Genomic DNA, 20,501 nt, shown 5'->3' with positions numbered 1-20,501 from the left:
TTCTGTGTCTCTAACGACCCACAGACATTCTCATCTTCATAACATCAGAGAAAACAGCTCATCAAATCAACGGCAATGCTTTACCCCAACTGATACAATCAGCAACACATTAAGATCAAGCACAACTTGGACACTGACCACCTGTGGTAGTCACTAGTCTATCACCCTTAAATCATTTGAATTAAATTGAAATCAAGAAGCAGTCCAGAACATGTCTGCAGTGAACAAAGTTTTCAATATAGTATATTTACCATTTAATGGCTCAGACAGAGCGAGGATGCAAGACCCCTGATCTCAGTTAGCTGATTGCTGAACCCCATGACGCTGACTGACCTCAGGCTGCAAGGCCCAGATTGAGTTCCCCATCCTTCTGAATGGTTGAACTCCGCAACATTCTATTACAGGTTTCCCACACCCTTTCTTTAAAGATGTTCAAAGTTGGGAACTCAGAATAATACCCTTGACGACCACCTCTGTCTTTGCAGAGTGGGTCCAAAGACTTGCACAGTCAGGAGGTCTGAGAGTGGGGGGCGCTTATGGGGGTTCAGGGGCTCCCGCGTGGCTACCTGACCGGCGCTTGAGCGATGGCTGCTGGGTGGGGAGCAGGCATGGTTCTCCTTCCCGCGGTGGATTGGGGCCCGGCCTTTTATTTATTTTTTAATTTTTTTTTTTTTGTTTTTTTGAGACAGGGTCTCACTGTGTCGGCAATGACTAATATAAAACTTCTGTACAGTAATTTCCCTCAGGGACTATAATCCTAGCATTCAGGAGGCTGAGAGAAGAGGATCACTGCAAGTTCCTGGCCATCATGTGCTATATAGTGAGTTCAAGTCCTGACTGAACTACATAATGAGACCCTGTCAAATAATAATAAAATAATAATAATAATTTTCCTCTGAGCTATCACCAAGGTTATAGTGAAAAGAGGCAGAACTACAAGTTTTTTTTTGGGGGGGGCTTGGTTTTTTGAGACAGGGTATCCCTATGTAGTTGAGACTGACCTGGAACTCACTGTGTAGCCCAGGCTGGTCTGGAACTCTCAGCGATCCTCCTGTCTCAGCCTCCCGAGTGCTGGGATTAAAGGTGTGTGCCACCACGCCCAGCAGGACTACAAATTTAAGGATAGCCTGGAAAACATGGGAGGGAGGGAGGAGGAATTGCTAAACTACTCAAGCTGGTGTTACATTTGCAATCTTTCTGCCTCGTTCCCAGAGTGCTGGGGATACATCACCATAACTGGCTATTTCCAAAAATTTAATGAAAAAAATTTCAACATTTTGATTGAAATATATTTGAGAATTTTAAAAATCTCTAGTTCAGAGCTATTAGGTAAAAGGAGAGCCAGTCTCTCTAAGGTAACAGGTAAAATACTGATAAACTCTCAGATATAAGAATTATTCTTCTTTAGGTCTATTACTGCCAAGGGAGAAGTCACACAAGTGTTTTCCTACTTCTCAGGCCAAAGCCTGACACAAACTGGGTTTCCTGTTTCCTTTTCTTCCTGATACAAGTATGCTTTCCAATATACAGTGGGTCCTTGACTTATGAACTTGATTGGTTCCAGAGAGCTGGCTGTAACTGAAGTTGGTTGTAATCCCAAGTTGTACACCTGTAATCCCAGCACTTGCAAAACTAAGGCAAAAGGATCACAAATGCAAGGCCAGCCTAGGCTACATAGCAAGGCCATTTCAAAATCAAAACAAAGAGCTTTATTGAAATATAATTTTTTTACTAGTTTTTTCTGTTTGGTTTTAGGTTGAGACAGAGTTTTGCTATGTACTTGTCTGGCCTTAAACCCACTGTATAGCCCAGACTCTTCTCCAACTCATGGTGATCCTTCTGCCTCAGCCTCTTGAGTGCCTGGATTACAGGGCTGTGTACTGGTTTTTAGAGCATTCACAGATTATGTACACCCATCACCAATCAATTTTAGGGCATTCTCATTACCTTCAAAGGAAATCTAGCGTCTTTCAGTCATCACTCACTTGTTCTCCATCACTCTCCTGCCCCTACCGCTAAACAACCGTGAATATACTTGTAGGTTTCCCTGTTCTGGTCACTTCATATGAACAGAATCACACAACCAGCTTTTGTTTTTTCTTGTTATTAGTTTGGTTTAGTTTTTTGAGACAAGGTCTCACTATGTAGCCCAGGCTGCCCTTGAACTTGCAGTAATCCTCCTGCCCCTGCCTGCCAAGTGCTGGAGCATGCACCGCTATGCCCAGCATAACTAGTTTCTTATGTGTGCAATTTTTTTAACCTAGCATATTTTTGAAGTTCATCCACGTAATGGTATGTATCACACTCCATTCCTGTTTATGGCTGAAATTATACATTATACTTATATATAATATATAATACATATTAATGTGGGTTGTTTTGAGACAGGGTCTCACTGTGTTGTTGCCCAGAATGGCCTCAAACTCATGCTGGGCTCAAGTGTGGGGAACATGGCCAGGAGTGAATGATTAAACTGTAGGACAAAAACACATAGGCTGTGAGTAAATGAAAATATGGGACAAAAGCACACACATAATTAAACTGCAAGGGAAAAGGCACGCAGGGTCTATGAGAATAAACTATGGAGCAAAAAGCACTCAGACCAAAGAGTTCTCCACTTGGTGACTTTTTTCTTCTCTGTATCTCCCTATTGGCTGGGTGCTCTCGATTGAGAGATAAACCCTCCAGGCCTCTTGGTGACTGAACTGTCTCATCTCCAGGTGATCTTTTCATCCTTCACACCGCCTGAAGTCCCATACTGCTGACACTCACTCAAGTGAACCTCCCACCTCAGCCTCTCAAGTAGATGGGACTACCAGCACTGAGTGATATTCTATTAATTACATGGATATTATCACACTGCTGATCATCAAATCATGCTCATTGTGCATGGTTTCAAATTTCTCTATCTTTGCTACCATATGACTTTTTATTCTAGATGTTCTATTTTGAGGTAGTATCCTGTTTTTCTTTGTATTTCTCTGATGACCAATGTTGAACTTTTTTCATGTGCTTACCATTTGTGTATCTTGGAAAAAATATCCAATTCCTTTGGCTGTGTATGGGGATGTTGTGAGGGTATTGCCCAGGCTGGCCTCACTTAGAATCCTGCTGCTTCAACCTCCATCAGTGCTGGGATTTCAGGTATGTGCCACTACACCTGACTTCCTTTTTTGTTAGGGTTCTTTAAAGCATCCCTAATTTTTGGTAAGCTTCGTTTTATCTATTTTCCCTTATTTTTCATGCTTTTGATAACACATGTAAGAACCTTGTCAGACTCAAGGTTGTAATTTTTTTTAAAAAAATGTGTATGAGGGTCCAACAATATTTAACAGTCCAACTACATTTGACTACCCTGTTGTTCCAGCACTGTCAGATTTCTCCACTGGCTGATTTTTCTAGTCTGCTGAGAATCAATTGACCACAAACATGGTTAATTTCTGGCCTTTCAATTATATTCTATTCACCTGTGTCAATCTTTATACCAGTACCTTTTGTGGGGGTGGGGGTCTCAATATGTAGTTTAGGCTGACCATGAACTTGCAGCAATTCTGCCTTGGCTTCCCAAGTGCTGGGATTAGAGCATGCACCACCACACCCAGCTACCAGTACCAGTCTTGATTAGCATTGTTCTGTATTCAATTTTGAAATCAAGGAGTCCTATTTTTTACATATTATGAGCCCCTTAAAATCCCGTGAATCTTACTACCAGCTTATTTCAAGAAATCACCTGGGATACTGTGTTAGTGTGGGAAGTCACTATCATGTTGTCTCAATCTACAGATAAAGGTATTTTGCCAATTACTTTTGTATCTTCACAATCTGCTTAAAGTGCTGCTCCCTTAGCCAGTCATTTGAAACTAGACCTACGGAAAGTAGTATATACCTCATTTTGTTAAAAATGTAACTGTCGTATTAGAATCTTTAAGTTTAAGCTTTTGCCTACATAAAATACTGCTAGACAGGGATTCTCCTAATTCCAAAACTTGAGGGTTATTTAGCCTCTCCTTGGGCCCCCATTCATATGGATCATGACTTATTTCCCCTATGGATGTTTAAAACAAAGCTATGGAGTATAAAATTATGCATCTTCTAACTACATGGTGTTTTGGGAAATACTATTTCCAGTGAACTTTTTTTTCTCTTGGTATTAGGAATCAAACTCAGGACCCTGCAGTGCCACTGGGCTAAATCCCCGGCCCTTAAGTGAACTGATTTGATCCTTAGTAGGCATGATGGTACATGCGTGTAATCCCAGTACTCAGAAGCCAAGGCAGAATTGCTGCATTGGAGGCTAAACTGGGCTGCTAAGTTAAAGGACTACACAGCAAGACAGTTTCTGGGTAGGGGAGGAGTTCTTTTGGGGCGCAGTGGTGCCACTGCCTACCTCACACGTGCAAGGTCCTAAGTTTGATCCCCTGTACCAAGGGGATGGGACTTTTGTTCTCAGGCATTATGTGTATTTCATGTACACCATCTATACTGATGACCCTATGAAAGGTTTTATGACAAACTTACAACGTGCCATATAATGCATACATAACTCCAGCAGTATAACCCTATGTGCCACCAAAACACTATAAACTTTTGTGCTGAAGGCTGGGGATTTAGCTCAGTGGTTCTGGAGCCTGCCTCTCAAGCACAAGGACCCGAGTTCAATCCCCAGTACCACAAAAACAAAAAAACCCTATCCCCCCAAAAAAAACTTTTGTGCTGAGAAATCCAAAAGGCTTTAGCTTCAAAGATGGAAAACAGAAAGGAGTAACAAATTGAATCAAAATATTCAGAGAATTTTTTGAGGGCCTCATCACTCAGGCAGGGCTTGAATTTGTGATCCTCCTGCCACATTGACTTGGGGTGCTGACCTCTTTGGCTACTTGCAACACATGCTGTTCAACTAGGCAGTGAATTTTACCATGAATCCACCAGATCCTGGTCACACAGTACAGCTTTTCAAAACAAATTTCATGCCAAGTGAATGTTCCAGCTTTCATCTCTCCCTATATGTGACTTTTAAATAATCTCAATCTATACTGAATTCCAAATTTATAGTCCCAGCAAGGTAACTATCTAGCACTGAAACTCTCCATTTGTGATAAGGCTCAAAATAAGCCCAGACATAATCATAAAATTAACCTTAAATGTTCTAACTAGTGTTTACTTTGAAATGAGGGTCTCACTACATAGCCCAGACTGACCTCAAACTGTGATACTCCCTCCTCAGCCTGAGTGCTGGGAGTTTAGGCATACAACCACCACCTATTAAAATGTTTCCTGTACCATGGATTGAACTCAGGACCTTAAATGAGGGGCCAAGCCACAACCCCAACTCCTAAATTTTTTTGTACCAGCAATTGAGCTTAGGACCTTGCACTTACAAGGAAGGTGCTGTACCACTGAGCTAAATCCCCAGCCCAATTATATTAATTTTAATGAGTTAAAAGTCACTTTCAGGGTCGGGGATTTATCTCAGCAGTTCAGTGGCCTGCCTTGCAAGCGCCAAGGACCAGAGTTCAATCCCTGGTACCAAAAAAAAAAAAGTTACTTTCAAATACTTCCCTAGAGTAGCTGTCCACATCTGTTCTCCCCCCTTTGCCACCTTCAAAGTCTATTTAAAAAAAAAAAAAGGCTGGGGACTTAGTTCAGTGGCACTACGCCTAACTCATATACACAAGGTCCAGAGTTCAATCCCCAGTACCAAAAAAAGAAAAAAGGTGGCCATAAACTAGGCAAGGAAGCATGGGCAGGGGGAACGACGACACACGAGTTCTAGGCCAGTCTTGGCTATTAAGGCTGTCTCAAAAGAGGGTGGCACGAGGGGGGGACCTAGGGATGTAGCTCAGTGTCAGCTTAGCGTGTACACGCAGTTCAGCATGTGCAAAGCCCCAGAATGAGGCTGACAGGAACTCAATCAGTTAACAGTTAAAAGAAAAAAAAATTTTTTTAAAAACCTGGTCCATTTAGATACTGTGAAAAATCAGCCACTGCATACCAAATTCTACTTGATTAGCTTTGTTTTTTTTTTTAGACAGCATCTCCCTATGTAGTTCAGTTCAGGTTGGCTTTGAACTCTTGGCAATCCTCCTGCCTCAACCTCCCCAGGCCTGAAATTGACGTGTGCACCACCATGCCCAGCTCCATTCTCTTGTGTTTACTGAAGTTGGCCACACAATACTATCATGCCTGTAATCCAATCGAGGGGGGATATTTGCCTAGAAATAGTTAAATTCACGACATGGTAATTTTTAGGAATTAAAACTATAATTTTTAAAACAAAGGACAGTCAAGATTTTTAAATGCATTTATTAATATAGCAAGTAAGTTGTCCGCTGCTCTTTGTATTCTTCATTTCTGGTTTCCTAGACACAGCTCACCGGCTCCTGTCAATTAAAGGATAAGATTAATCCCAAGGGGGCTGGAGATGTAGCTCAGTGTTCTGCTGCCTGCCTTGCAAACACAAGGACCTGAGTTTAATCCCCAGTACCAAAAACAAAACAAACAAAATAAGATTAATACCAAGGACCTAAAAATCAAAGTAGGTCACACCGGAGTTCTCAAACAACATTACCAGCACCAACACCAACTGAACTTCCTAACAATAAAAGAATTAAGATACTGACACACACTAGTATTATTTTTCTGTAGCACGCAAAAGCACCCCCCAAAGGCAGCAACTTACCCAGGCACTTTGTCAGTTTAACAACTTGTGGCTTTCCTTCTTTACTCATGCTGGGTTGATGTCTGGAGAACAAACTATCATATCCACCTATAATTAAAAGCATTTTACTAAAAATAACATTCCACAAACCAGCCTGAACTACATAGCAAGGCCCTGTCTCAAAAACAAACAGGGCTGAGGATTTAGCACAGTGGTTCCACCACCTGCCTCAGTGGCCTCCCAAGGGCAAGGTCTCTAAATTCAATCCCCAGAACCAGAAACAACATATTAAGTGATGTGCTTTTTATTCTGATGTTAATAGGAGCCAAACTCTGCATGGATTCCAATCAATACCTTATTGGAATTTTCTCTCCTCTCTCCTGTAATAAGTTACCTCTTCCACCACTTATTGCACAAATATGGAGAATTTTTTTTTTTTTTTAATACTGGGGCTTGAACTTGGGTCCTTACATTTGTGAGGCAGGCAGTAGAACCACTGAGCCAAATCCCTAGCTCTGGATTATTTTTAATGGGCCAAAAACTAAATTGAATGTACTAAAAAAAGTACAGTATTACTCCACTAGTCAAGCTTTCTTACATAATCATGCATCTATTATTTTTATAATAAATATTTTACATTCCCACACAATTATTTTTCTTTCAGTGCTGGAAATCAAGCCCAGGGGCTCTTGCATGCTAGGGAAGCACTCTACCACTGAGATATACCCCAAGCCCTCACACAATTTTCAAGAAAATAAAAATGTAGGAATATTATCTTAGGAAAGGCAAATACCTGAAGACTGAGCAAGTTTCACCTCATGTACCTAAATAAAATTACTAGCCTCTCAAAGACACCAAGCCCCAAATCTACTAGAGGCTAAAATTTCTCACTTAGGAGGCTAAGGCAGAAGGACTGCCCCAAATCAAGGCCAGCCTGAACTGCATTAACAAGACCCTATCTCGAACAAGTAAAACTTCTAAGGTCACTTACTTCAAGTGAATGAGCACTCCAACCTCAGCCAACACCAATCATTCTTACCTAAAGAATAATACAAAAAAGTTAATACAAAAGACAAGGGTTTAAGATAAAGGTTTGAAAATGCTAGTTCACTTTAAAGAGTAAAACTCCAGAGACAAAAGATTGGGATAAGTTATAGCATAAAAAAATAGAAAGAAACTCCATGGGTGGGGGGGTAAATCTAAAATTATTCTAAGTAGACACTAGAATTAGAATTGTATCTTCCTTAAAATGCAAAAGCCTAACTCCCACTTTCACCAGTCTGAGCACAATGAAGTTTTAACTGCAACCCAAAATATACTATCCCTTATGTGAAGGTATGTGACAACGTTTACCTCACCCAACTGTTTTTATCAACTCTTTTCATATGCAAGTACATACCCTGCTCCCCCATTCAGGTATGTCTTCCATTTTTGGTGGGCTAACCACCATCAGCAGGAGTCCTCCTACAGTGCTTTACCCCTTCCCCACAGTACACACACTGTAGCTGTTGCCCTGCAATCCTATGTATTGCCTCACACTTTCCCTTTCAAGTGCTCACTGAGTTTTAAGTTAGGGCAAGAAAGATATGCCTTACTGGAACAGCAAGGAACCCAAGCCTTTCTGAGGAAGAAAGACATTCACCTTCAGTATATGCCTAGCAGGGCCACAGTGCACAAAAAAACCAGATCAACCTTAAAAGTTCCAGGTATTTCTTCCTCCCTGTATCATTACTGCCACAGCTACATGAAATAGAATTCCCTGTTGCACATGTACCATCCATAAGGGATACTATATCGTTTTGCATTCTCTTCCCCATTCTCCCAATTGTTCTTATCCTATTCTACGTCCAGCCCCTTTTTCACCCTCAAAAAATAAAAACGTTTCAGCACTGGTGTTCAGATGCAACTTTTATGTTTGGTTTATCACCAACTGTGAGATTTCCACAGTATGAAAAATTGCCAATCATTATCTAGCAGCAATGACAGATGATTAGGAACAGTCAAATCCTCAATTCTTTCCCTAATAGGCAGCCATTTGAGAACTGCACTAGCTGACAGCACTGAAACATGATCAGCTAAAGCCAAAACCAAGTAAAGGCCCAGAACAAACACCCCAGCTCTCTAAAACCTGTCCAAAAATCATTGAGGAAAAGATAGTAAATGCAGGACTGTGGATCTTGTCACTGCAGCTGACAATGATTAACAATAGGAAACATGCAACCCCCATTAAGGTTAAAAGTCCAAAACTAGTCACACGCATCTCTATTAGGGAAAGTGAGATTATGCATTCTTTGTAGATCTGCAACCTTGCATGAAGAGTACCCATTGCATTTCTTTCATCTTTCAGAAAGCACCTGTATCTGTTCCAAGGGCCTAACAGTACGAAATACATTCTGACATCACACCTCTGAACTCAGATTCTTCCCAATGAAAAGCATAATTTTGGTTTGTAAAAATATTATGAAATACAATGCAAGCACCTCAGTATATATCATTATTACTGAAACCCACTTAATTCCCAGCTTTTTGATTGCTTTTTTAAAAAGCCACTGCACTAAGTCACAATTTATAGCTACGTATAAATTTTAACTATTGATTCAAATGGCTTCTCATTCAAGTGCAATAACCTACTCTTGAAGCAGAACAAAGCAAAATTAACCCCCACCCCAATGATATCCTTGTAGTTATGCAAAGTACGTTCTTGAAAATTGTTACTGTTAAGAAATAAACCTGAGCTTTCATATCTGAATCATTAAACCACGGCAGCAAGCAGTGGCTGCCGATTTAATGGATTATGACCCTGCAGAGTCCCCATCAGGGTCCTATGCAATTTAATGATAGTCATGTCACTGACAAGTGATCACTGTTTGATCTGCATTGTATTAATGTGGAAAAGCTAAACTCATCACCATTTTTCATCTACCGGGAGAATAAAGTTGTTCACTTGAATGGATTACATATTTGAATACAAATTTGTCCCCCACCTTGTAACCTGCTTGCCAAAGAGCAAGCCATTTTCTTGATACAATAAAAAAAAAATTCTCAGTCATGAAGGAGTTTTCACCGGCATTTATGCAAGGTAAACCAACCTTTCCATTACAGAGCAGAAAACATTAGAACTGAAAGCTGTTTCTCATGCATGCTAGCTAAAAACCAGCTCGGAGACCAAAGTTAAGTTGAAATGAGGTCTAAAAGTCGATGCAAAGCTTATGTTCTAAGCAACAGAGAAGATTCTTTTTGGAAGACTTACATTTTCTCGTCATTAAACATTTTGGACTGTAACATCACATCCCTAAGGCTAAAGGGAACCAAGTTCAAAAAACTGCTCTGAACAAATGAAGTCATTCTACAGAATGCGACGAAGTCTTATAATTGGTAATGATTCTAACATGTAGTCAACTGTAAGCAAGTCAATGTTTCATACCAATTTCCCCAAGTTTAGAGTACAAACATTTTGAGACAAGTCACATAACCTGAACTATTCACATTAGATTCCCATCTAAGCCCATTAGTAACAAAGATGTCCATTCCCATAAAGCCCGTTTGCAAAAATTTCCAATCACATTACCAAAAAAAAAAAAAGAAAAAAACAAACCTGTAGTCTTAAATTCACTCAACTTACAGAATGGTTACCAAGATTGCATACTGAAATCATTAGTATTGCTGACCTGCAGAGGCAGTTTGCTACCACAAAGACTAATTATCACAGTCTGTGCTAAGGTGCTGGGAGCACCTTAATTTCCAAGTATGGTTTGGTTCCCTCACCCCACGCCACTTGTGTTCCATGTTATCTTCAGTTACAATGCAACTAAAGAAAACCACACAACTGAGTCAGATATGCCAAAGAATCAGAAGTTTGCACTTTTTTATCTGAGAACTACAAGAGCACTGAATTCTGCCTAACAAATTACAGCTCCAATCCCAGACCCACACAGTTTTGATGTAAGCTAACTTTACCATACAAGTGTTAGGTGCTGCACTGTAATTTCATTGTCAGAAGTGTGATGTCAGAATGCCCACGAATAAAGTACATAGCAAGTCACCAAGTTAGATTATATTGCTTGTTACCTACCTGTTTGCAGTCGGCAATGAGAATCTTGGAGCAAGCAGGAATACTACATCCGGGTCCTAATGTCCATTGCCATTTGCGGTACTACGTTCCTCACAGTTACGCACTGCAGAAATGCTGGCTAAATGCAGTTATGTAGCAGGCCACTACTTTAATAGTGCATAATTGCAGTCCAAGAACACCGCAAACATTCTGCCACACCTCAGTGGCTTGCCCAAGCCAAGTATCTAAGTTTTATCTGCCATTAAATATGCCACTTGTCAGAATTGCACAGACGTAACATTACAATTTCCCAAATCATTAACTGTTTATATTAGTGGTCTAAACACATCTGTAGAGTGGTGGGGTTTATCACACCTCTTAAAGGAGTTTAATGTTCTAGGCAAAAAGGATTATGGTTTTACTAAATAATTCAAGCCAATGGGTTAAGCTTATAGTATACCTATTAAATAGGCTAGTATCTTAAGAGAATGCAGTTTTTAAAGATTAAGAAAAGTTTTTAAAATGAGTGTTCCTCTGAAACAGATAAAAGTGAAAAGGAGGAAATAGGGGCTGGTGGTCTCTTAAATGAGAAAAAAAAATGGCTAATACTTCAAAATTACTTTCCCTTCTCCCACCCCAAGCTTGACTGTCAACTTTTAGGAAATGTCATTATTTAAATTCCCATTAGGCTAAAAACTATTACATATACACATTGTAAGACTTACTGAAGTCTATGAGTAGCTTACAACCTTGGTATGCTGCTCTTTTAGTGATGAAAGTCAAATATCAGTTGAAACTAAGCAACATTATTTGCTAAACAAAAGTTTAGCTCTCTACAGCCCACAGTAAGGCTATCAAAGCCACAACTTTCAGTAGATTATCCATTAGCCTCCTTCACCACTCTTCAAAGGTACAGTACTAGCAAAAGCTTATTTTAGGGGTCTGTGCCAGCATCCCTTATAAAGAAAGGCATGTAATCTGAAAAATAAACTGAAACATTAATTTTATAGGCAGATTTTTCCCATTTCCCCTCCAGCCCCCACCCACATACATTCACAAGTTCACCCTTGGTGGTGTCACGAACACCCCTAATTTCTCTTATCATTCATAGAGTTCCTACTAAACAGTTCAACCAAATTGTAATGAACTCCCTTTCAAATTGAGACCTTTGTTTTCATACAGAAAAATCTCGTATCACCAATTAATAAAATGACTTGAGGCAAAACTTCCTCATTGATACAATTATGGAAGAACTACCCATTTCCAAGTGTGGTGAACAGAAATGAGCACAGTTTCTATGGAGAGTCTCTTCCTTAATTAGCACACCATGTACCTATCACACAACCAGAATTTGGTGACATGCTTTTATATTCCACTAGTGTTTTCCTTTAAAGTATCATTTTGTTTCCTATGAAGTACTCAGTAGGTCTCCTTTTGTACTGAGACACAATACTAAACTTCAGCATGTTAACAAAGATTTGATTTAGTTTTTCCTTTGCCAATTAGCACCAAGAACAGAGGTGAAAAGGATGAAGGCATTCCACAGTCAAAATCTATAATGTAGACTTGAATGGAAACATAACTAAGAACAAAGCCAAACCATTCAATTTCTTTAGCTGTTAAGAAGTTGTCCCTCTAACGTATTTACACCGGGAAATCAAGCTCCCATTGTACACAAACAGTAACACTCTAATATTGAATCAAGAAGTATCTTGTTTCAATCAAAGGAGATTCAATGAAGTTGACAATTACCTGACACCACCATCGAAACACTCCAAACTTTATGTTTGAAAAAGGGGTGTTTGCATTGTGCAGCATAAGCAACTCTTCAGATTTAATGCTATACCCCCCAACCCAAAAAAAGTAAAAACAGGAATGGTAATCCTGCAGCCCTGTACATTAGCAGTCACCACTAGCTCTAAGAACCAATAGATTTTTATAGTCCTATGGATTTTGCCCAACAGAAGTAGCACAAAGATGTAAAAGTTATAGGATACAAATAAGAGTAAAACCTACTTTGTAATTAAACCTTACTTTAAAAATTGAACTTTTCAAACTAAACTTATCTTGTAAAAATCACTTTGAAGTAATACATGTGAAGGCTTTATGTTTAATAATCTTTAATTCAAATGTAAAAGTTCAATACAAGCCATTTGTAGGGCTTGGGCTTTTTGTTCTTTCAAAAACAATAGGGAAAATGCAACAAAATGATCTTTCCACTGTTAAAAAATTTTCAAGGAAAGGACAGATCACAGGCCATAAAGGATGCATTTAACCAAGCCCACTTTCTCCCCCTATCAATCTTACACCCAATTCCACAATCTTAATATGTATTCCTGAAGGATTTACAATTCAGCTTTGCTTATATAACCATTTAAAAATACGTAGCACCTGCTTGCTTCCTATAATGCCAAACATATCATGAACTACGTCAATATGTACTTCTTTTTTAAAACAAGGGGATGGTCAGTTATCTGTAGAAAGCAGTATTTAGCCTCCAGATACATTTCCCAGAAATGGCATATGCCACTCAAAAGCCTAAACATACTCATGCTATCAAAGTGAAATATCTAGCCTAATGTGAAAGCATGAATGGCAAAGGTGAAGATCAGTATTACAACTATTCTATTTATTTGAAGCACAGTAAAAAAAAAAAAAAAAAAAAAAAGGGACACTTTGGGAATTAAGGGGCACAAGGGAAACTGCCATTAACTTTAGGACATTATACAGTTAAAAAAAAAAAAAGGGAAATAAAAAGGAAAACTTTTTCTCCTGTTTCAAACACTGCATTACATAATTTTACCTGCCCAAACAGACCATTTACAAATAATTAGGTCAGTAAACTGCTAACATCCATAAAAAGATAGATTTCTTACTAAAATGCAAGAATTTAAAAGTGGTATCTAAACAAAAGACAAAAACTGGAAATGAAAGCCTAGATATCACATCTAAAACCGGGGTTTTTTGTTTGGGCCTTCATACTCTTCTCTCCCTCTACCATATCCTGCTGGAGTTCCAGGCCCCATTCCTCTAGGACCCTGGCCACCCACAGGCCCCGCACCTCCCTGCCCAAAGCGCTCAGTACGCTATTGGAACAGTAATAACAGTTCATTATATGTAGTTGATGTCCATGTGTGTTAAGTAAATATTTTAGAAGGTTCCGTAGTCAACGTTCGTCGATACAATCACCAATGAGTCGATCCACAGGTACCGGGAACATAGAAAGGAAAAAAGGGTAATTTGAAAATTAGTTTAAGATAATACATGCCTTGTGGTATGTTCCCACTTGAGCCATTCTCATACACCTGTTTCAAAGAATAGATCTTCCCTGTAGTGCTAAAAAATTTAAGAATTAGTGCAGATGTGAAAATCCATTCCAAAATGAGTTCTAAAAAATTTCACATCAGATTAATCCACTGAAAAGCTTGCAAACTCTCACCTTCAAAGTCTGAACGGAAAATTTAATCTCCAAGTAAGCCTAACAAGCCTAACCAGACAGTCAGTTCACTCAAGGAAATGACAAAGACCTACTCACCAGTTAGTGGCATGTGCTGCATAAGAAACCTTGTGCTTTTCAAGATCTTAAGACACATCTGCTAAGTTGCAGAAATCTTTAAAAAGGTTGAAAGTTTTAATAAAATGCTACAAGACTACAAAAAGAAAAGCATAAAAAACTAGTAAGATTGTCACTTAACCGGCACAATAGCTTCATCAAAAAACTTGTGTTGCTATTTTCTCACAGGTGTACTACCTTCAGAGCCATCACTATAAAAACCAGAGACAATTATGTTCACAATACTATTCTACATTGTTGCAAAGTGACTGAACAAACAGCCCACCTATTTAATAGTCCAGCTTTGCCCTTAGGTCTTTGCAAATAAACTGACTTTGCTATGATCCCATGTTTTATATACATCTCCCGAAACAGCATTAAAACCAAACAAAAGTGACTGCAATAAAGCAGCTTATGACTTCCTTAATACATGTAGCTTCAGGTACTTTGACTCCAAATAGAAAAATTATGTACCCAAACAGAACCCTATAGGTAAGGTAAGGATAGCAGCCTACAGTCTTTTAAATTCCACTTAAAATGGCCCAATTACCAAGAATAGTATTCCAGAGTGGAAAAGAAACTAAAATGGCAGTAGAATCTAACTCTTTCTGTACATAATTTCTCAGCATTTGTTTTTATATACACAGTATACTAAGATTACTTGAGAAGATTAAACTCAAATCCTTTTGAAAGTCTTAGAAATTGCATGGTTTTATACCTCTAAAACTAAAAAGGAAAACTTGGGAGTTTCTGGAGTTTTAACAGAGAATTCATTAGCTATTATGTAGAAATATAGGTCCTCAACTATGGCAACATCATGTCACACTTGTGTTTATGAACTGGATACATAGCTAGCAATCTGTATGAAGCATGTAAACCAAAATATTACCCACATACTTTAAAAATTCCATGAAAGCTAAGAGCACATTTAACCCATCCATTCTAACTTCTCACTTGATCTTAGTTAGCCAAAAGGCCAAGAAGTGATGTCTAACTTTATAGGCTAATTTAAATAGGTGAGGTCTCATACTAGTCCTTAAGTTTCTAGTTACAAAGTGAATCTTGTGAGCTACACCCTGCAGCTCCTTTGTCAAAGACTATAGGTGAACTAATCGGATTCAATTCAGCTGTGAAAACGCACTTCCTAAACCCACCAAAATTCAGTCCTAAGGATTTGTAAAGCCCTGATGCAACCACTCACACCAAGTCACTGCTGATTGTTCTAAAGCATCTGACAGGCTCTCTCTGTACAGCTAAAGCATTTATAGCATCAAGATGGTTCAAATCGAATGCACACCATTAGTATGCTTAAAATTATTGATTTTTGTTTTTCTAGGAAAATACAGATGCCAGTTTATTTCAAGTGTACCTACAGACAGGCCCAACAGGTAGAATACGACGAGTCAAAACACTAAACAATTCCCTTTTCATGGGACAGAAGCCACAGCAAAGATAGGACAAAGTCCTATACATCACTAAAACATACCTAACACTACAAAACTACAAGTCTGATTCCTACTTTGGCAAATACCAGCTTAAGAATGATTTTGCCATTTGATTATTCACTTGGGTGTAGAATAATCATACATATTATCTTATATCCAGAATTTGGATTTGCTATGCACTGGAATTCAGAAGTGCACAAGCAACAAAGTAAAAATCACCTAAATCTACTTATTGCCAAAGATAATTCCACATATCACTAACAGCATTGATTCCTCATTGGCAATCTTATCTGTTAGGTTGCCACAAATTCTTCTACGTTGCCAAAGTTTTCTTCAATATTACATATAGGGGGAACTAAGAGGTACAGTCACCTACTTTAAAACAAATGGGGAAGGAAAAAAAAAACCAAAAAAACAAAAAACACGTAAAGTCATGAAAATGAGAGCTTCTTTTGTACTACGTCCCACAGGATACATTACCATGTCACTTCCCATCATGGAACCACTCATGGTTGCTGGTGGAACTCCAGGATTAGCTTCATAACCTATGCCACCACTACCACCTAGAGGTGGAAATTTCTGGCCTCCTGAACCGTACGGATCTAGGAAACAAAAATGATGGTTAAAACTCCACCAGAACACCACCCTCTGATGATATTGTTAACCTATATACACCTACCTCCCATGTTCATTGCGCCTCCACCACCCATTCTCATGTCTCTTTCTCTCTGAAAGAAAACAATTTTATTCATTACCTAATGTATAGACGTGTCATGCTTTTTAAAAGATGGGTCTCACTAGGGAGCTCATGATGGTCTTGAACTCACTGCAATCCTCTGGCCTCAGTCTACTGAGTGCTCGGACTACAGGTATGAGTCTAGCACAATCAGCAACACCAAGCCTTGAGTATATAGAAATTTAAGATTTAAAGCCATCTTTTCTACTGACTAAAGTGTTTTTAAATATCAATATAGTAATCTGTGCTTGATGTGGTTGTGCAGGCATGTAAGCTCAGCACTTAAGAGAATGAAGGATGATCCTGAGAGTGTGTGGACAGCCTGGGATACACTGTAAACTCAAGCCTAGACTGTCTCAAAAAATACAACACACGAAGGGTCAGGGATTTAGCTCAGTAGTGCCGCTGCCTGCCTCGCAAGTCCAATGGCATGAATTCAATCCCCAGTACAAAGAAAACCAAACACATTAAATAAAAACCAGTATTTGGCAATCTAGTCAGATTCAATTATCAAAATACCATATGCCAGGTATAGTGGTGCACATTTTTAATCTAACACCTGGGAGGCTGAGGGCAGAAAGATCCCAAGTTTGAGCTCAGCCTGGGCAATTTAAAGAGATCCTGTCTCAAAAGGCAGGAAATGTAACTCAGTGCCAAAGGCCCTGCATTCAATTCGCAGTACTAGTGAAAAAATGACCTAGGAAATACCTTCCAATCCAATGAAATCTTCTGGCCCATACAAGGAGCAGAAAAAAATTTAAACTTGCAACAATAAAATACACTTGTTAAAGAAATGATAGAATAATCGCTACACTCTGAGACATTTTAAATGTAAACTTCCATTCCAGATACCTACAAGAGCCTGTAGAATACTCCAACTAGATTGACTTACTGGATCCATGTAGCCCATTCGGCTGTAACTTTCCTCTCTTTGGCGTCTCATTTGTTCTTCCATCTCACGTTGGCGAATCATCATCTCTTCCTCTCTTCTGCGTCGTTCCTCCTCTTGCCTGGAAACATTCATCAGGTAGGTAAACCAGTGTCAGCCATCTCTCTTAAAATTCAATTTGAAAAAAAGCTAGTAGTTTGCCTGAGAATGTTAGAAAGTCTAGTAAAAATGCAGAGGCTTAGATTAGCCTGAGTCTAGAAAGCACAGCATAAGTGACATTCTGGTAAAGGAAAGTAGCTTTAAAAAAAACAGAGGACAGCTTTATTAACCAATACTACATTTTAGAATATGTTAAGCCAACACTGAAATAATTATTTAACCTCTGCCTTCAACTCATACCTGGAAAACACTAAATCTTGTCCAAACGTTGCAACATGAGTGTAGAAGTCAAAGTTTACCTCAACTGCATTTCTTTACGTTTCTGCATTTCTTGATTGTGAAGTTCTTCCATACGTCTTAATTCTTCCTGGCGTCTCATCAAATCTGAGTGTTACAAAACCATGTTTTAGATTCACAGTTGTGAGGTTCTTCTGACGAACTTAAAAACTGATCCTAACAGTAAAATTCAGGGGGACCACTAACCTTGGCGCAAAAGATTCGCCTGATGCTCATGATAGGCGTCTTCCATTTCACTTTCCAATTTGTCTTTTGCATCCTTCATGTTTTTTTCAACTTGTTCCCTTTGTTGTTTCTCCATTTCATCCAAGGATTTCCATCGCTGAGAATATTCATACTCAAATGTGCCGTGCTGAGCAAAACGAGGTGGTGTTTCCCTCTCCCTGACAATATAACAAAATTTAACCATGAATCAGTCTGTAGATGCCTGTAAGCAATTACTACCTAATTCCTTTTTTTAAAAATTTGGTCTTGAGCTAGGAACATGGTTCAATGGTAGAACACTAGCAGTTAGCAAATGGAGCTGCCTCCCAGGCATAAGGGTTTGATCCCCAGCAATGCAAAACAAAACCAAACAGGATTTTCTTCCCTAGCCTATCACTTGAAAAGAATAAAAACCACCTTGATGCACAAACACAGTATTACCAGAATATAGTAACAAAAACTAAGGCATCTTCAATGCAGTACCAGATTATCTTTTTAGAAGAAAACACCATAATGACAACTTTATATTTTGCTGGTTGACACTGCTCATTCAAAAAAGGGTTCCTTTTTCAATACTTTGTCTCTTCAAACTTTTCCTGCACCCCATATTTCTCGCCTGTTCTTACTCATCCTAACACAAGTTGCAAACATAGACAATTTATCCAAACTGCATCCATTTAGTAAGGACTAATAAATCATGATACTTTATTTAAAAAGGAAAAAGGAGAGATAAATCCTACCCTCACCTCATTTTCCTAATCAAATGTGTATTTCACAAAATTATAACAAACAGCATGTGAATGTACCTAACAAAAACAGCTCAATGACAGATTCAAAATGTAACTTTCAGCAAGTTCTCTTTTACACTTTTTTAGTTGAGACCGGGTATTGTTATGTAGTTCAGACTGGCCTTGAACTTTGTCAGGTGGCCTCAAACTCCCAGTGGTCCTCTTGCCTCAGCCTCCCAAAGCCTAGGATTACAGGCGCTCAGCCACCACACCTGACTTTTACACTTAAACCAATGAACAGTCTATCTGAGAAGTCACCTGAGCAACGCTCAAGCTCGTGCCATTTCAACCAGTCCATTATTGTATTGAATAAATCTGAGAAAAACAGCCCCGTTTTTATGCAATTTTGGGTCACCTTATATTTAAATAATTGGGCCAGTTAAGTCTTGAGAAAAGTTTAATCAATCTTACTTTTGATACATTGGATTCTTCTGGGCAAGTTTTTCAGGAAGACCATCTTCATCATCCAATTGTTCAAGTGGTTCCACAATGACTGGCCGAGGCGTTCTGAGAACAAAAAATGTTTCCATCTTAACCCTGTTCCAGTTTTTACTGAAACATCCTCGTAAAACTTTATTAGCATAAACCAAAGACCAGAGCCTTTCCTGGTACCAAAAAAAAAAAAAAAAAAAACTTACGTTGTCAGTAGGAAAACACCTTCACTGCATCTTTCGAATGCTTTTCTTGCTGCTGGTTTAGAAGCAAATTCAACAATGCCCTTCCCTGTAGATCTTCCACGATCATCCACAATTACCACGGCCCTTTCAATAGGGCCAAACTGGCTAAAGGCTTCTTCCAATAGTTCATTGGAAACATAAGGTGAAAGATTACGAACAGAGAGGGCAGCAGCATGTGTAGCAAAACGAACTCGAAGCTGTCTACCCCTCATGGGTGTGTCATCAAGTTCAGCTTTGGCAATTTCAGCCAAGGCTCTAGATTCCTGTAAACACGAGATATTCATGTTAATGGCTTCAAAATGGGCTAACTGTCCCTCTCAAGTTGTCATAAATCTAATTCCTCCTCCTCCCTCCAGTTCAGCTCAAACATTCCGTGCAAGCAGCCTTCCCTGACACCACTAAGGGTAAACACTCCCCTCGACCCGAGCCAGTAATTACACAACCCAGCTGGTTTTTTTTTTTTTTTTTTTTAGCAAAGAATTCTACTTAAAAACCCGACAATTACACTTACAAGCTTAATAAATCCAAATCCTTTGCCTTTATTGATAAAAACCTCTCCCGGCTCTCCATATTTAGCAAACAGTCTTTTAAACTCATCCTCTGTAATATCAGCAGGCAGATTCCCAACAAACAACCGGCAACGCTGAGTGTAAGTTTTCTCTCCCGGCCTCCTCAACAGAGACAAGTTGGCTTTAAAACCCTAATTGAAAAGGAAGGGAATTTGTTCAGACACCACTGACCATTATTTTAAAAACCGTGAAACTCATTTTTTCTTTTTCCGAACTGGAAAAATTTATATATTGCTTTTCTGCTCATTTAAAGTCGGAATCAGATTTTATTGTATTTGTGAATTTCCAAAACCAAGCCTCAAACATCCAGCATATTAAAATACACGCCTTGCCACCGACAACGTACGACTGATCAGCAACTATCAGCCACAGAAGCCATGCAGAGAGTCCTTCACGCAAACTGAATCTCAGCAGGTAAGACCGGAAGGGTCCTGTGCCATCCCCGCCCCCTCCCTCCTCCCAGGCCGCCCCGCCC

The 20,501-nt window shown here is 39.2% G+C and overlaps 1 protein-coding gene across 1 annotated transcript in view; it reads right to left on the bottom strand.

Moving 5' to 3' along the window:
* Nucleotides 1-6,348: 6,348 nt before the first annotated feature.
* Sfpq (splicing factor proline and glutamine rich) overlaps nt 6,349-20,501 on the bottom strand; it is a 15,183-nt gene continuing 1,030 nt past the window's right edge. Inside the window, exons 2-12 of the mRNA XM_010645286.3 lie at nt 19,969-20,157; nt 19,419-19,720; nt 19,192-19,287; nt 17,975-18,171; nt 17,791-17,875; nt 17,336-17,453; nt 16,387-16,435; nt 16,188-16,309; nt 7,650-13,795; nt 6,680-6,766; nt 6,349-6,380 (exon numbers count right to left, since the gene is read on the bottom strand). Coding sequence (XP_010643588.1) covers nt 13,658-13,795; nt 16,188-16,309; nt 16,387-16,435; nt 17,336-17,453; nt 17,791-17,875; nt 17,975-18,171; nt 19,192-19,287; nt 19,419-19,720; nt 19,969-20,157 — 1,296 coding nt within the window. The 3' untranslated portion in view covers nt 6,349-6,380; nt 6,680-6,766; nt 7,650-13,657. The remainder of the gene's footprint in view (nt 6,381-6,679; nt 6,767-7,649; nt 13,796-16,187; nt 16,310-16,386; nt 16,436-17,335; nt 17,454-17,790; nt 17,876-17,974; nt 18,172-19,191; nt 19,288-19,418; nt 19,721-19,968; nt 20,158-20,501) is intronic.

The sequence above is a fragment of the Fukomys damarensis genome, unplaced genomic scaffold (assembly GCF_012274545.1).
Source record: "Fukomys damarensis isolate Sample0158 unplaced genomic scaffold, DMR_v1.0_HiC HiC_scaffold_23, whole genome shotgun sequence".
Classification (NCBI taxonomy): Eukaryota; Metazoa; Chordata; class Mammalia; order Rodentia; family Bathyergidae; genus Fukomys; species Fukomys damarensis.
Note: the sequence above shows the minus strand (reverse complement) of the source record. Positions and strands in the feature narration are given on the sequence as shown.